Genomic DNA, 17365 nt, shown 5'->3' with positions numbered 1-17365 from the left:
TTGTGCAGTGGGGCGGGCGGGCAGCGGGCGGTGACGGGTAACAGGCTGGGCCTGGGGTCCTGGCCGCTGGCGCTGCCCCGCCGGTAGCGGTGGCCTGGGGCGCCCTCTGGCGGCGCCACCGCCGCTCCCGGCCGAACTCCGCTGCCGCCGTGCCGCGGTCCCCGCGCCCGGAGGTGAGTGTGTGGCAGGGACCTGGGGTGGGCGGGGAGCACGGCTTAGCTAGAGGAGCGTTTCTTCAGTCCCGTTTGGCGACCAGGGGTTGCTTCACTGCTTTATTTTTATTCCTCAAAAGGAGTAATGCAGGATGCAAGTGCAGCAGTTAGTGCTGTCCTGGCCTCTCTTCCCTGGAGAAATGTTTTATGTGCTGTTTTCCCATTCCCCTGGGCTTTTGCATTATTTTTCCAATTACAAAATACTGACTGCTGAAGGATAGGGTGTGGAATGTGTTTTTTCAATTATTTCTATTTTCTGAACCTATCAAAATGCTTAGTACCGTTTCACAATCAATCATTCTGAGACCCTCTGCTAAATCCCCATTATCTTGTAATTTTTTTACAAAAATAAAGCTCGTGCAGCTTTTAGGAGATTTATTTCAGTCAGAGTATTGATGACAAAACTTCAGAATTATGTAACCTTACAGCAGATCTACCTGACATGACCCAAAGATAAAGCTGTTGGTGTTTCATTTCAAATACCTCAGCACTTTAGTCTTGAAATCACTGATTCCCTCTTTGTGCCTTAAAGGAAAGATTCATTATTACATGATACAGCTGGTATTGCCTTTTTTTTTTTTTTTTTTTTTTTTCTTCTTAATGTTTTTGCATGAACAGATGTGTGAATTTTGGGCACCTAAGATTTTAAAGCCAAACATCCCCTACCCTCCCATGCCCTGTGGGTTAATCTATTTTGATGATGAAGTTCTGGCTGTTCTTCCCTGGCATATAATAGTTTACCAGGTCAGTTTGAAAAAGCAAGGTGCTGTAGCCAGGAGAATAGTTCTACAAAGCATTAGCTTTTAGCACTGAATAAAGGCTAAGAACAATTGTTTTTTAGTTGGATGATTTTTACTCTATTTTTAGATTCTATTCAAAGACCTGTCTCATTTCCCTGGAGTACTACCCATGTCCTAAAACACCCATTGGCCCTTTTTTTCAAACCTGGATTAACTGTTTTGCTGATATTAATAACCATGAAAGTAGAGCAGCTATTTGTGTGTCGGTGGGTACTTTAGGTATAATGGTAGATGATAGATCAACATATACTTATTTGTATGTAGCTTACAGTAATGTCTTGGGAACAACATCTATCTTTCATTCCATGTAACTAGAAGGGATTTTTACTTCCGATTTTGTAGAACCATGCAAGGAAAAAAAACAGATGTGATTCGATTGTTTGTAATGTCACTGTAAATGTTTTGGGAAATACGGTGCAGAGATGTTGAACTTAATGTAAGAATCAAATATTGCATTTCTTCTTTTTGTTTCTTAGGATCTTTCTTGAGTTCAAAGAAATTTGAATATGGCCCTGGAGAAGCAAGCTTTCTCCTCCTGAAATGAGAGACCACTTGTCTAGGGATCAGTGTTAAAGTGTAGAAAGATAGAGCTGTGTGGTTTTGAAGGATCCTGCTCTTAGTGTTCAAGAGGCTAAGCATTCCCTTTTTGATCCTTGTGTTTGTAAATAATAAGTGGTTGGCAAGTTCAAAATATTGAAGTGAATGTCTGGCAACACATCCATGTTGCCTTTTAAGTCTCTAGGCATGCTCATAGGAATTTTGTCAAAATGGTAGCTTACTCTTTTCTTTGTAGTTGTGCATTCCTGTTATTACAGGTAAGATGCACTCCTTTTCCCTCACTGTATGATCAAAACATGCAGATAACTTTTCGAACTTGCTTCAGTAAAGACTACTTGCAAATATTGCTGCATGTGGAAGAACTGGACCTGGAGGTGCTTCACAGCCAGGGCTAAGTATACAATAGCTTCTTCAGGTCTCTTATGTTAAAGTTTCCTGTCTGGAGTAGGTCTGAGAAAGCAGACCAAGGCACTGGTGCTTGAAGGCATGAATGCCTCCTCCTGTTTAATTGCCTCAGAGTTTCTTATGATAGTTTGCTTGGTTACTATAACATTAACCATTGAATTTATAATTAAGTAGTAATGAAGGATGATGAGTTAATATTTGTTTCTTTTCAGTTACCCATGGATGTATAGTCTCCACAATCAAGCTGTTTCTTCCAGATGGAATGGAAGCTCGATTACGATCAGAGTAAGAATAAGTATCTGTTCATGTCTGGCAAAATTAAACTACAATATAATGAGGGTTTGAGGGATATGACATTCAACACCAGCATAGGAACAGTTTAATTTGAGGGATATTGTGGCTAACGTCAGCATAGGAACAGTTTATTTTCCTGTGATCATGAGTAGGAAGTAATAGAGAATGATTCTTCTGCAGGCATTGAGAAAGAAGTCTTACTTGTTTGTCAATTCTAGAAATTAAGACAACTATAAAGGAATAAAAATGTTCTATACAAGAATAAAGTTCTTGCCAAGTTGGCCTTTTCTGAATGGCAGTGGTTTAGTGTACTGGAGTGGGTGTTAGGAATGTAGGAAATGAGTGAATTCTCCTTCCATTTATTTTTATCTGGTATTGTTATTTTTGCTCTTAAATGCACACAAACTCTACTGAAGTGAAGTTAATGTCTGTGTGTGTGTGTGTACACATAACACTTTTGTGTTCTTCAGATAAGTAATACAGTAACGTGTCCCTGTGGTACAGTTGTTTGGTGTCACAAAGAAAATTGAGGCAATATGTTGGATGGAACAGTATTTGGAAACTCAGATCAATGTGTTGAAAGGGTTTTCTGTGCTTATGTACACATCTTGAATAGAATTTTGAAAAGCAGTATGTTTTGTTTACAGTACCTGAGTGCCAATTACATGTGATGTTATTTTAATCATCTTTCATTCTCAGCAATTGTATGTTTTGGACAGATTATTTGAAATTTTTTTTATCATTAATATTGAGAAATATTTGCCTGAAGCTTAAGGGTGTCTTTGCTTCTGGGAAAAATAAAAATAAATTAGTACGGGAATTTTTCCATGTAATTGCATGTCCTAATAAGACATAGAAGTGTAGTGTTAAATTTTCAGTTCTGAAGAAATTGTGCAAGTCTAACATTTGCTGTAGTGAAAGTGTACAAAGTTCTGTAAGGTATCAAATACTGTTTCACTCAATTTCTTTGAATTTGTAAATGAGAGTAGTATATCCACTGTCTTTTCATATTTATTGGTTTGTGCGTGGAATTGGTTTAAATCTTAAATCAGTTTTACAAAAATCAAATACTGTGTAACTACTGAAATAAGTTGGTGAAGAGAGTTTTTAGAATAGACCTTGGATTTGTAATTTGAGAGTAGTTCTGTAATTTGAAAATGTCACTTAACATAGAATTAGCTGGGTTTGCATGTTAGCTCTTCATTTCTATCTGAGAAATTAAAAAGACTAAGTATTGTATTTCAATGCACAGTACTGGGGATCTTCTGGATTTTTTAACTGCTTTTCTGTACTTTGTGTTCACTTTTTAATTTTTTTTTTCCTAGTGTTATCCATGCTCCATTACCAAGTCCTGTTGACAAGGTAATTCAGTAATTTGCTGGGTTTTATCAGCCATGTGCTGTTTTCTGACTTGTATCTGGACTTCATCTCTTCTCCTCCTTTGTAACATTTAGCCGTGTTTTCCACAGCCTTTTTTTGCCTACTTGAATATTTTGAGTGACACTTAAGGTAGGGCAGATACCGCAGGATTGCAGTATATATTATAAGGTAGCTTGGTGTCATATAGTGTGGCACCTGAAACGTGGCCTTACAAAAAATTCATGTTAAGATGGTTACATTTCTGTGGTTAAATTACAGATTGACTAGCAGGACTTGGGTAGTGGGTAATTTGATGCTTGTGGAACCTGACAGTGGCTAATGATTTGGTGTTTGGATGAGCTCTGTTGTCATTGTATCCTGTTTTTCATGGAGAACATGCTGCACTGCATGGAGTGGAAAGTGCTCTGGCATGTTCTGGAATAAGATTGAGACCAGACCTCTCTGCTTCTCCTGTGTAACCAGAGTTGCTCACTGCAGACTCATAGAGCCAGTAGCATCTGGTGTGGTCTTTAAACTCAGTTTTGACAATGGAGGGGACTTGCAGAAAATCTGTTAAGAGACGCACTCTTCAGAGAAGGGATCAGGAATTAGTTTTCTCTCTAACCAATAAAAAGGATTAGTGTAAGTAGGTTTGAATCGGACTTGTGAATGCAAGAAACAAAATTTAGAGAAACTAAGGAAACTTATTTGTGGAATCAGCAGCCTGAGAAATTCACGGACTGATTTTTTTTTTTTTTTTTTTTAAAGCTGATTTTCATTCTTAAATTCTTACTTTTCAGGTTGCTGCTAACTCTCCCAGTATGTATTCTCAGGAATTGTTTCAGCTTTCACAATACCTACAGGTGGGTTTTCTCTTGATAATGTTTTGTTTAGGTAAATATTTAATCTTTGTTCAAAGCACAAATCTTATGGTCTCTGTCTTTGTTTGGCTTGCACTTTGTAAATGGGAACATGATAAGCTTTTAACTGCCTTTTCCATAGCAAAATAATGCAAAGCATTTTGTAAGTGGATGTAGTATAGTTCTATGTTAACTTTTGGGGCTTTGCATGAGCAGTATAAATTAGAATTTTTTTAAAGGAAACATGGGAGCTGCCTGTTTTATAGGAAGCTCCCTTGAATGCTATATACCTGCTTTGCTTGGTCATTCTCCTCTCCTCCCTCACTGCCCCACTAATTTTCTTTCCCTCACAGTATTTCTGTCATCCATTGCTGTGGATTTACTGTGTACTTGATGAGCAGATTTTGTAGAAAAAAAGAAAAGCAAAACAAGATGTCATTTCACATGTCAAGAGCTAGTTTGCTTCTGTGAATATAATCTGGTGGTGTGAATACTTCTGCCCCTGTATCTATTGGGAAGTGCAAAGGAGTGGGACAGTGCTGGCTGGCAGCTATTTTTCCTCTTTGGCTTCTCCACCTTCTCGGTGTCTGCTCCTGTGTCAGCTTAATAACTGTAATTTTAATTTCCCCCCCCTAAGATGTGTCACAAAAGAGACTGCAAAATGGCAACGCATTAATATGTGTGCTAATGGATATAAATAAACTCTTTAGAAAGGATCATAAAATGAACTTTCTGGAAAACATTCTTACTGGTAAATTATCTAGGTTTAATTTAAGTATAGTTCCTGTATATGTATAGTGCCTGTTTGTGTTTGGTAATGGCAATTTTTATTTATTTACATCAGTGGTGAGGTTTTTGAGACAGAAAATAAGTATCTATATGCTGACATAACAGGAAGCAGCTCAGGCAGATGCTGAGAGGCCAAATACATACTTGCTCACCGATCTGTTCATTCTGTGTCCTGAAACTGTTGATGGAAGATGGTCTTCTATCATACTGTTGGGGGAAGCAGGCAGGTTAGCCCTTGCACTAAACCATTACGCTGTCGTAAACCAAAAATTAAACAAGAGTATTTCTTGCTTGGCATTTTTATTTCTGTGACCCGCTTTGATGATGAACAGCGTATTGCAAGGCCAAACTGCCTTTTAGGTTTTAGTTTTATTACTCAAATAATTGACAGTGGTTTTGAGTCCTGGAAAGAATAACTTGTTACAATGTGTATTCGTCATGTGCAACATATGCATGAAGAATTAAGCTTTTCAGGAGTCTGAATAGGATAATGTTTTCTAATTAAAATATCCAGATAAATGTGTGAATTGATAAAATGGGATGAACTTCTTTAGTTTGGAATATGTGACAATGTTTGCTACTCACGCTTCTTTTTTTTTATCATATTTTGATCTTTCTTCTGTTGTTTCTGTTTTACTGAGTCCTGACTGAACTGACTGGTGTTCTGCTGTCTTCATAGGAAGCCTTACATAGAGAACAAATGTTGGAGCAGAAGCTGGCAACCCTTCAGCGACTACTTGCTGTCACACAGGAGGCTTCAGATACTAGTTGGCAGGTATCTGCAGGCATCCTTTTCCTTTATGGGCTGAAATAAGCAGCGGCATATAAACTTCAGCTATTAATTTATAAACAATGAGGGAGGAAAAGCAGCAGAAAAAATAAAAAGCTTATGGCAGTTCTCATAAATTGCAGAAAAGGTAATGTTTAATAAATTTAGTGAGTGTGTACCAATTTCAAGTAACTAATAGTAGTAGTCTTTCAAATATAACTCTACTGGTACTACATAAAGCACATGTTAATACTAAGGTGATGCTTCTTTTCTGCTAGGCTTTAATAGATGAAGACAGGCTGCTATCAAGATTAGAGGTTATGGGAAATCAATTACAGGCATGTTCAAAGGTAAGTAAGTCACTTAAAGCTGAATGCTAAGGATGCTGAAAGATAGCTTTTTCAAAGTGGTTTGAAATCAGCTACTTGTAGGGAAACAATTGGAACAGACTTCGTGAAATGAGTCTCCACAGTTTTGATAATCAAATAGCATGAAAACCGTAGATCTCTTCTGTATTTAATTGAATTATTGTAAGTCTGGATAAACAGCTATTTTTCAGCATTTTTTAGCCCTTCTTTTGCATATGCATATAAATGTATGTAATGAAGTGCAGAAAAAGAATCTCTATCATTCATGAGAGGCAGCCATTCTGTCCTGTTTCCTATGGATGATTCTTTCCAAATAGGGATGTGAGAAGAATACATTATCAATGTGCTGTCTGATGGATTCAGAGTAACAAATATGCCCTGACTTGATTGTTGTTTAGACCACCTTCAGCCTTCCATGAATTTTTATTGTCAATTCCTCTCAGCTACTTACATTTTAAGAACTTTTTTTGCAGGTCCTTTGTGAGGTCTTTCAGATGTCACCTCATAGGTTTCTGGTTTGTCAGGTTATAGGTCTCCTAGACTTGACATTGCCTTAGCAGTGTCCAAAAATCCCTCATTGTTTTCCTGTGGACAAAGGTAATTGTTGAATGTGTGCTGTCATAGATACACTGCAAAAATTAACTGGTTTATACCCAAGTGTGTCTTTGATCACTGATATGACAATACCATTTTCCCATCTATCAGAAATTGCTAAACATTTTAGAGTAGAACAGGCCTTATCACCATCTAATGCTTTTAATCAGCAAAACACTAATCTACATTCTGATTTTGTATCTGACTTATCTTACACATACAGAATCAAACAGAAGACAGTATACGAAAAGAACTTATAGCATTACAAGAAGACAAACACAATTATGAGACAACAGCCAAAGAGTCCCTGAGGCGGGTCCTTCAGGAGAAAATTGAAGTGGTCAGAAAACTGTCTGAAGTGGAGGTATTGAGCTTTCATACCTAATCTGGAAATGCTGAAATGGTTATAACACTGTTACTGGTTTATTGCCTTAAAATTAAGTGCAGACAATCTCTGCCCTCTTCATGCTGTTTAGAGGATGCAGTGCATATAGAGGTCTAATAAATAATCTTGTGAGATTTCAGTTAAATGTACCTTTTTATATTGTAATGGTTCTTGATGGCTTTGTTAATTGTTGGAGTTTTATGTTAACTTCTGACTTTATTCTGCTTTCCAATCATATGCTAAGAAAAGAATCTTCCACCTATTTGTTCTACTTTTTGTTCTTTTCTCTTGGAGGAGCAATACTAATGTAACAGCTTTGCTTGAGTGCATCCTGCCACATACTTGTCTCCACACAGAAGATTCATTGGCTTCTGGTTGAAAGTCATCTTTTAATAATTATTATATAATGTAGTTTTAAAAGCACTTTTGTTTGAAGGTGTTTTGTTCTGCTTCAATGCTGGAGAACTAAGTCAGAGTTTTAAGAAAAAAAATTGAGTAAAGAAACAAGTCTTGAGCTATGAGGAGGAAACTCTCCCCACCATTTAGTTGCACTGCTGTCGCCAACTGATTCCCTGCTTCCTGAAGACCCAGCTGCTTTTTCAGTAAGGAGATCTTAGTTTAGATGCCTTTCAACATTATGGAGTACAGAAAAGATTTAGAACTCTTTCTTGGAGCCATTTGGCTTTTATAATGTGTTAAGTCTTTTGCTGCACGAAAGATATGATTATATCTATTGATAACATTGAACTACAAAATGTTATAAAACATTCACAGTTTAGCATAAAATGAGGAAGAATGGGGAAAATGGATCACACGCTTCAGTTCATTGTTCCTATCAATCACAATTAATTATATCATGTACTGTGGGGTTTTTTTGTTTGGGTTACTTTTACACGTGTCACGGTCCACTCAGTGGACTCATCATGGTTGGTCTGCTGTCATCTCAAAGTGTAAAAACTCAGGTGACCACACCAGCAGGCGTTTGCTTCAATCAACAATAGAACTTCATTGTTTGTCCATAAGGTGGTGTGCGATAGGTGGGAAAAAGTGAGAGGAGAAAGGTCAAGTAAAGCCAAGCGAAGAGAGAAAAGAGAAAGAGGCCTATAGCTACCATCAGTGCGAGGATCCAAAGACATCTCTCTGGTACTGGGTCCAGTCCTGCTGGTCCTTCTGATCCTTTCTTAATCCTGGTGGGGAAAACTTTTTCCAAAGACTTGTTGCTAGGGTGGCCTCTTTTAGAGTCAGTAACACCTGACCAATCTCCTCCTCTCATGAGCAAGGCCTCCAGGCATATCCAAGGAGTGTCTGAGTTGTGGTACACCTTGGAGGTGGGTAGCTTTCAACCAGGAAGTGTGCTTTTGTATTATAACAAAATTAGAATGAGCAAAGCTTGCCTAAGGGGCATCAATCCCTGTTGAAAGCAATTATGATTCTCATTCTGAAGGAATGAGCTGGGACAGTGGAACAATCCAGTATTTTGGCATCCACTAGGTAACAGGAATGACTCAATACCCCTGTTACTATATAGGCCCCTTCCTGTAGAACTTGCCTCTGCATGTTCATGGAAACTACATTCCATTGTACAGGCTCAGTAACTTAGTAATATCATGGAGCAGGCCACCTTAAACTCCTGCTAAGATGTTGGCCTGACTTAGTCCAAGTTTTGAGGGGTCCTGGTTGTAGTGTTTATGTTCGTGAAATCCATTCTTACAACATGCAAGAAGGCAATATATTTTGACATGTATTGGGTTAAAGCTGAGCTGGAATTAATTCTCTCCAGAGCATCTTTCTAGAGCTGTTTTGCAGTGCTGTAGCTGGGTTGTTAGCACACCAGTGTTTTGGCTACTGCTGAACCAAGCACCAAGGCTGTGCTTTTCCAAAATTTCTCTGCCCCAAGAGTACACTGAGGGGTGGGCAAGAACTTGGGAGGGGACACAGCCAGGCCAGGTCATCCAAACTGACCAAAGGGATATTCCATGCCATCTGATGGCAGCTCAGATGTATAAACCAAGTGAAAGAAGGAAGTGGGGGAACATTGGTTGATGGTGTCCGTCCTCCAGAGCAACTGCTACGTGTATTAGAGCCCTGCTTCCTGGGAGTGACCAAAAACACTGTCTGGCTTGATGGGAAGTAAATAACATCCATCTTTTTCTTCTGCGTGTGGCCTTTGCTTTTGTTTCTATCTTATTGTGGACTTTTTGTTGTTTTCTCCTCTCTCCCCTGTCCATCTAAGGAGTGGAGTGATAGAGTGGCTTTGGGGGTGCATTTGGCACCCAGCCAGGGCCAAACCACCACATCATATAATCTGTTCTTTATATACAACCTTACAGAGATTTGTGTAGGTTCTGTTTTGGCCAGGACATGATCTGTTTGTTTAGCTTTAATGGTTAGTATCAAGGCAGTTAAATATGATTAGCTACATATTTTGTTTAAAAAAAATTAGATCAGGTTCAGTGTTAATTAGATTACTCTCTTATTTATTTCATAATAATTCTGTTTTACAGCGGAGTTTAAGTAATACAGAAGATGAATGTACTCACCTGAAAGAAATGAATGAGAGGACTCAGGAAGAATTAAGAGAATTAGCTAATAAGTACAATGGAGCTGTAAATGAAATTAAAGATCTTTCTGACAAGCTAAAGGTAATGACGGAACTTCATCTGCCTTATGACAGTACTATAATGCGTGGGACAAATAAGTAGAATTTAATTTATAATGAAGCAATCAAAATGTAAGGAACTTTTAAAACAGGTTAGTGAAAGAAAGATGCATATCATCTTTTACATGTTCTTTTGATTTACATTTAATATACTTGAAACTGTTACCAGTGAAGTAAATTGCTAAAGAGGTTCTGTTTTAGTTCACTGCCAAAGTTGTTGTACTTTTGGTCTTCCAATACAATATAAAATGATGTATGGTAGGAAACTTTGTATTCAGGTGCTTTTAAGTAAACAAATAATGTTTGACCTAAATATCTTACAGTTAATGGGAATGAAAACTGCAATTAGGAGTAAATTTGCATTTCATGGTGCCTTTGTGTGCAGTTACAAGTATAACTAGACTACCACATAGTAGCAGTAGTAACTTCCAGCGGGGAGGAATGTGCTGTCAGATTTGTTACTAAACAAAAGATCTGAATATATTTAAAGATCTTTGATGCTTAAGAACAAAATAATCATATGAGAAAACCTCTTTCCAATCTAGAGAAATAGTTCTGGAAGGCAGTAGTTTTTGTAGACCTGAGTCAGTTCTGTTTGTCTTAGGTAAATATTGGAATTTGAACTTAGATTCTCGGAGTCCTATATCAGCACCTCAGAGTAATTTTCTTTCCAAATTAAAATGTTAAATTGTTCATCTTAAGGCAATTGCTTTCCTAATTATCAGTTAATCACTGATGATATTGTGTATACACAGAGGGATCAATATTAAAACTCATTACTGAGTTTTGAGGGAGGAAAGTCTTAGAGATACAATGAAATCCAGCAAGATGTGGCTTCCAGTCAAGTTGGTCTGTGCTATGTTCATTCAGTTCAGAAGGACTCTTGGGTTTTGATTGAACTGAAATGCTGGAAGACTTTGGGTGTTTTGTAGTCCTTGGGCTGTTGTACTGTTCCTGTAACGTTTAGGTTCCTCATATGAAAAGTTAAATGTTTTGACATTCTTTCTCTGGTATTGTGCTTGAAATGAAATTAACAGAAAAATAACAGTAGAAAATGTTCATGGCATTGCTTCTGTTTTGTTCATCCTACTAACAAAGAGTTACTTATGTGTATTTAGTTATTTAAAAAAAAAAATCAAGTCTGTTCCTTAGCATGTTAATTCTGATTTGTTGCATGATTCATTTAATTGTCTTTGAACAGGTTGCAGAAGGAAGACAAGAAGAAATCCAACAGAAAGGACTGACAGAGAAAAAGGAATTGCAGCATAAAATAGATGAAATGGAAGAGAGAGAGCAAGAGCTTCAGGCAAAAATAGAAGCCTTGCAGGCTGATAATGACTTCACCAATGAGCGCCTCACTGCTTTACAAGGTTAGTCACTAGTGGGGAAGAAACTTTGATTATTTGTTTTTCTTTTTATCTGTGAAATATCTTTTTCTTGGACTTCTGTTTACAGTACGGTTAGAACATCTTCAAGAGAAAACTCTTAAAGAACACAACAGCTTAGGTAGGTGTGATTGGTTTCTTGTTTCAAGCTGGTTTCCAGATTTTTCTGTTCAATTACTTTTTTTATAATAATCTCATAGTCTAGGTGTTTGACAAAGATTTATGCCCTGCAGTTAACCCGGTAGTGCATTCTTCTTGGTGTCCCTTACCAACCACAACAGAACTGAATGCCAGTAGAGGGCACTGCTGTTGTGACTGTGCAGACTTCTGGGTCATTGCTCAATTTAGAGTTCCCTTTGCGTCCTCTGAACTGCAAGATTTTGAAGGTTTTTACGCATATGGATTTCAAATATTTATATATGTAATAGGTGGTAATTCCTTGAATGATAGTAAACTCTTATTCGTCTGAACAAACAGGGACATGATCTGTACTGCAGGAAAACACATTAAATTATGCATTTTGTTTGATTAGATTAGATACTTAGGAGGAGGTAGAACGAATGCCCTGATGTATTTCACAGTGCTGTATTTGTAAAGAAACAAAACCCCAAACATTTTGCTTGGTTCCAGAAATAATACCCTTTCTTAATCCTAGGCATACAAGTTGACGACTTCATACCTAAAATTAATGGGAGCACAGAGAAAGGTAGTGTATCTTAAGGCTACCTTTTATCTTATGGCTGATGTTTGAAGTTGAACAAAATCAAAACGTTCTTTAAAGTTTTACATGAATAGTATTCTCTTAAAAAAGTTGGAATTGAATTTGTCCACTTCTCTGACCAGCATTTTTTGCTTAGGTGTCTTCAAGTTCTGTAAAACATAACCAACTTGGACTTTTTGGTATTTTGCTCATTTTTGACGGGCTCTCACTGGAAATAGTAGGAATCTACTGAATGGTATCAGGCTCGTGACACAAGGAAGTGGAAAACTCATTGACTCTTTTCCCCTCTCAATTTTTGTTGTTCTTTACTACACAGATATACACCATTTTTCTAGTAAATTTGGTATGGTAAGTGAAGTCAGCAAAACTGGTTTTTCCTCTCAACTCTGAAGTATAAAAAATGTGAGTTTATGAAATGGATAAACAGCAGGAACGAACTTTTTAAAATGCAGGAGTGCCTTTAAAGGACGAATGAATACAGATTGAACTAACTGAGGATTTATTTTTTGGTTTTTTGAAGACCAATTAGGGCAATCTATTTTAAATAACACACATTTAAAATTTTTTACAATAAAAATGTCTGATAAGAACGTGCTATACATCACAAAGATTAGCAAAGATTACTGCAGTTACGATACAAAATTGATTCATTCGTTCGTTTGGCTAAGATATATTTATCCATTTAAATTAAATTTTGCGTTGATGTGCCCTTGTTCAGCATTTGCTGTGCCTGCTGGATAGTGAAATCTCTGAGAAATGGTGGTAGTATTAGCTGGAAGGTTGGGGCACCTATATAGAGAAATTATTTTAACTAATCACTGTAAACAATTTTGTTTCAAACAGGAGACTCTCTATGCTCTAATTCTTAGCTTTTTACCTTTTTACTTTTTTTTTTTGAAGTCCAAATTAAGAGCTTCTAACTAAGGACCTTTAATAGCAAAACAAAACTAATCATGGCATAACCTCACATCTGATTTTTATATAGAGCAGGAGAAGGGAGAACACTGACAGGAGCTGTACAAAACCCTCCCCTTAATCTAAGTATTAGTTATCCCTTAATGTCTGAGGCACTTAGCTGTGGTGCACGCTGAGATTAGCAAGCAGGAGACTTTAAGTCTTTTCCTAGTTCTCTGCATGGCCATGCTTAATTTTCAAATGGAATGATCCATCTTGTTGATGCATAATTTCAGGTTGGTGATACTCTTAGTGTTTGAGAAAACAGTTAAGAAATACATTTGCTTTTAATTTTTCTTTAATTCTTCCAACCTCAAAAAGAACTTCTTTATAGTACCTCAGGTTTGCTTTTTATAGAGATTGTGGTTCTTCATTCTACTTATGGAAGCCACAAAAAGACTTTGAAAGACCTTAGAAAAACATCCAATGCTGTGAACAAAAGTTTCCTACAGCTAAATTAAAGCACTTAGTGAAAACTTTCAAGCTTTGAGTGTAAATATGTATTGTTTTATAAAGAAATATTTGATAATATTACATTAAATATGGTAAAGATTATTTTTTAAAACACCTCACTGTTTAAATATTAATGGTAGGAATATCTTATTAGGTTTTAAATACTGCTACCTTTTGTCAATCTGGGTTTAAAAATTGTCTAGCATTTCAAAATTGAATTCATTATTATCACTGCTAGTTACTTCTTTGTTAAAAGTTGAGGCAGCAATCTGGTTTTTCCTTATTTTGGTTTGCACAAGAGTCAAAATGTTACCTGCATTGCTGCAGGGAAATACAGATTCCTCCATTCTATGAGTAACAGTAGAGCCTGTGCTTAAATCTGGGAGTTATAGGAAGCTCTTGGCCAATTAATTTATCTATATGAGTATAGATAACATAGAACTGCTCATTGAAGTTGTCCTTCTGTGTGTTTATACAATCTGTCACTTTGCTGTTGTGCATCTACCACGCTATTTTATTTATTCTGTATTTTAGTGTACTTTTTCCATTATTCTCTTGTACCGCATTCTTCTACATCTCTGCTATGCTGTGTCCATCCACATTTCTCTGGTGTTTCACAGCTTGCTGGCCTGTGTTCTCCATGACAGTTTGTGCCTTTCCGTATCTTCCTGTCCTTTAGCCCTTGGATAATGACAGATGGGCAGTAATTTTCACTGCCAGGTCTTGGATTTTGTTCTTTCTAAAGCAGCAGGAGGTGGTTACTGGGTTGTGGTTTTTGTTTTGTTTTGTTTTTCTGAATAGTCTTGCATTATTTTAGGAAAGCTAAGAATTTGGGCTTTATAATGTAGATTCAGTAACTTCGATAGAAGGAGGTTGTAGGTATTCTGCATGAGCAAAACACTTCACAGTTAAAGGTGGAAGCCAGGAATTCTTGTGTGAATGCTAAACAATCTTTAAGGTATATAGAAAAGGTTTCCCCTGTTTGTGTGTATGAGATCCTTCTGAAAGGATATGTTAGCACATTTTTACCTGAAGAGATCCTGATGGATTTGGGAGCTCAGCCAAGGTCACATGGGACTTGGGAAAACCTGAGAATCTAGCCCAGTTTTAGGATCTCTACTGTAGAACTGTCCTTTAAAATGTATTGTCTCTGCTCAGTGAAACTCTGTTCAAAAAGTAAAGGGAGATACTTAGCAACACTTATAAATGTTTTAATTTCAAGAGTGTATTGGATGTAAGAATTAACATGAAGATTAAAGAAACTTATTAAATGCCCTTTTAACTAATAAAAAACATTAGTGGTAGTTAAATATATGTTCCTTATTCTTCAAGGCTTGGATTTAGTATTTGCAGTTATCCATGCCTGATTATAAGCTAACCAACAGCAAGAACTAGAGGCATCAGTGCTATGGAGTTCCATGTTTCACTCATATATCATCTCATGTTTTCTAAATTTATTGTGATTTAAGAATCACATTCTTGTATTAATTGTTTTGCCAAAAGTGCAAAATTGTTAACAGAAATTTAGTGCAAGTCATTTGACACCACCTAACCTGAAAGAGCAATACAGCAAATGCCAAATGGCATTTGGACTTCTAATTACTGTTCCTTAGTAAATTTTGTTGAGAAAAAAACGTTGATTTTTTTTTTTAAAGCTTTTATTGTGGAAAGGAGCTTTTTATTATGCTTAAGAACTGCTATTAAATGTTAGGATTTAAAAGTACCCTTTGAAAATGCTGTTGAAGTACTTCTGATGAGTTGAAAACTGTAATCTATTTTCTAATATCACTCAGATATCATTTCAATTCTGTCTTGTCTGTTTACGTACAAACTCAGAGTTCAATACTTCACTGTAACTACACAAGTATTCTAAAAAGCCTTCACATTTTTTGTTGCATCATTTTGAAAATGATAAGAAGATGTGAACTTAAGAAGTGTTTCTTTCTTTACTAGAGCACTTTCTTACAAAGAGTGGAGGGGACTGCACTTTTATTCATCAGTTCATAGAATGTCAGAGTGAGTACAAGAGTGTTCATCACATTTGCTTTAAACACAACAAGAAAAACCAGAAAAGGTGGATAAAACCCAGAATTTGTCACTATGGTTTAATATTTCTGTATGAGTGTAAATTTTCTAAGCATAGAATTGTGACATTGTGATACTAGCAGATGCCAGTAGTGTAGTAAGAGACTATCTGTGCTCTTGCAAAGTCGTGGTCACATTGTCTACTTTGTCTAGAAGAGAAGGTTCTGACTTGTGCTGGTGCAGTGGGGAAAGTGCACAATTCCATAGTTCTGGGAATGAAGCACTTAAATTGAGAAAGCACAAGCAGAGAATTAAGGAAAACCAGCTTAATTCATGGAAGTAGAGTATGTAAGATAGCACATGGAAGAATATGGGATGCTTTGAACAATCCACTATTTTTATGAGCAGTTACTACAGAGATACTAGGCGATCAAAGGTGTTTATTAATTGAGAGCATGGAGACCTCTTAAGATACTGAAGCTAGATTTTTTTTTTTTTTGGTAGGGAAGAATCAACAAGACACTAAAATCTGAATTGCAGTGCAGCTGGAATGCTTAACTTGGGTAAAATCCAGCTTTGATGCGTTTTTAAAAACAGCACTTATGTTTAAGGCAGATATGGCACACAGTATCATTCAGTAACCTGTCATGATCTACAGCAGCTGTAGAAATCTTGCTCTGAATGATCTGGGAAGTCTGTTACTTTCTGATCATTACATGCAGCTCACTTGTTGCTCACTTCATAACTTTTTTTTTTAGTGCTCACTGGTGAAAACCAGCGATGTGGAGAGCAAAACATCATGATACACGATATGAATTTTCACCAAAGTGATGATGTATAGACACAAGAGATTGGGTGCCTTGCTAATTTCTGTCTTTCACTCCAGTCTAACTCTTCTTTATTTGTGTCTTTAATTTTTCTTAATTTTGTGATTTTTGCATTTATGGTTTTAAATGCAAGTCAATTTTTCTTCTAGTAAGTTTGTTTGGTTTTTTTTTCCCAATTCATCCAAAATGGGGTAGCTTTTGGATGGATTGAATGGCTTTTTTGAACTTGTCCATAAATTTATGACTTCCTGGTGGCAAGTAAAGTATCAATTTAGTATCAAGAAGAGACTTAGTATCAATTAGTATCAATTTTTACTTAGTATCAATTTTTAAATTTTTTTCAGATTATTTTAATTTTGTGTGTTGAGGGCTAGGTTTCATTTTGTCTTCAAAACTGGTCTCCTTCAAGGACTAATTCAATAGAAAAAAAGATTTTTGGAGCTATCTTCAGTAGTCATTGTAATGTTAACAGATCTCAGCTATTGTATTACACATAATGATAGGCAACATAAATCTAAAAGGGAGTTTTTAAATAGGAAATGCCTAAGAACCTAAAGGAAAGGTGCCTTTGAACTGTATTCATCATCAAAAAGTAACATAGACTGTTCTTAAAGAGGAATTGAAGGGTTAACTTCAAACTAGATGCTTCAGTAAAAATTAGTTATGATAATGTATCAATAACTCTTTGCTTTCTGTTAAGTAGTGACCAGATAGCATGAAAGAGAAACATTATTTGTGCCAACAATTAAAGCTAGGATCCTCACCCTAATTTGTATTTTTAGCCAAAAATATATACATCTTGTTTCAAGGCAAATGTGGATTGAATAAAATGAAACCAAGCTTATAAAGTTTTCTGACATAGTAATGTGAAAAGATGCAGAGAACTGAAAATAAAAAAGGAAGTTTTAATGATATAGGTACATTTGCTTTTACTTTGAGATTGTTGTC

General features: G+C 36.5%; 1 protein-coding gene across 16 annotated transcripts in view; it reads left to right on the top strand.

Annotated features, from left to right (window-relative positions):
- Positions 1-17365, top strand: part of SLMAP (sarcolemma associated protein) — a 79912-nt gene that overhangs the window by 37796 nt on the left and 24751 nt on the right. For 7 of the 16 annotated variants that reach the window (XM_054387557.1, XM_054387549.1, XM_054387548.1 and 4 more), the window contains 11 exons: positions 2188-2260; positions 3595-3631; positions 4429-4491; positions 5957-6052; positions 6325-6396; positions 7232-7372; positions 9898-10035; positions 11254-11422; positions 11508-11558; positions 12093-12143; positions 15519-15581. In XM_054387557.1, coding sequence (XP_054243532.1) covers positions 2188-2260; positions 3595-3631; positions 4429-4491; positions 5957-6052; positions 6325-6396; positions 7232-7372; positions 9898-10035; positions 11254-11422; positions 11508-11558; positions 12093-12143; positions 15519-15581 — 954 coding nt within the window. The remainder of the gene's footprint in view (positions 1-2187; positions 2261-3594; positions 3632-4428; positions 4492-5956; positions 6053-6324; positions 6397-7231; positions 7373-9897; positions 10036-11253; positions 11423-11507; positions 11559-12092; positions 12144-15518; positions 15582-17365) is intronic. The other 9 variants (XM_054387555.1, XM_054387554.1, XM_054387563.1 and 6 more) reach the window with 5 other exon arrangements.

Source organism: Indicator indicator, chromosome 15, assembly GCF_027791375.1.
Source record: "Indicator indicator isolate 239-I01 chromosome 15, UM_Iind_1.1, whole genome shotgun sequence".
Lineage (NCBI taxonomy): Eukaryota > Metazoa > Chordata > Aves > Piciformes > Indicatoridae > Indicator > Indicator indicator.
Note: the sequence above shows the minus strand (reverse complement) of the source record. Positions and strands in the feature narration are given on the sequence as shown.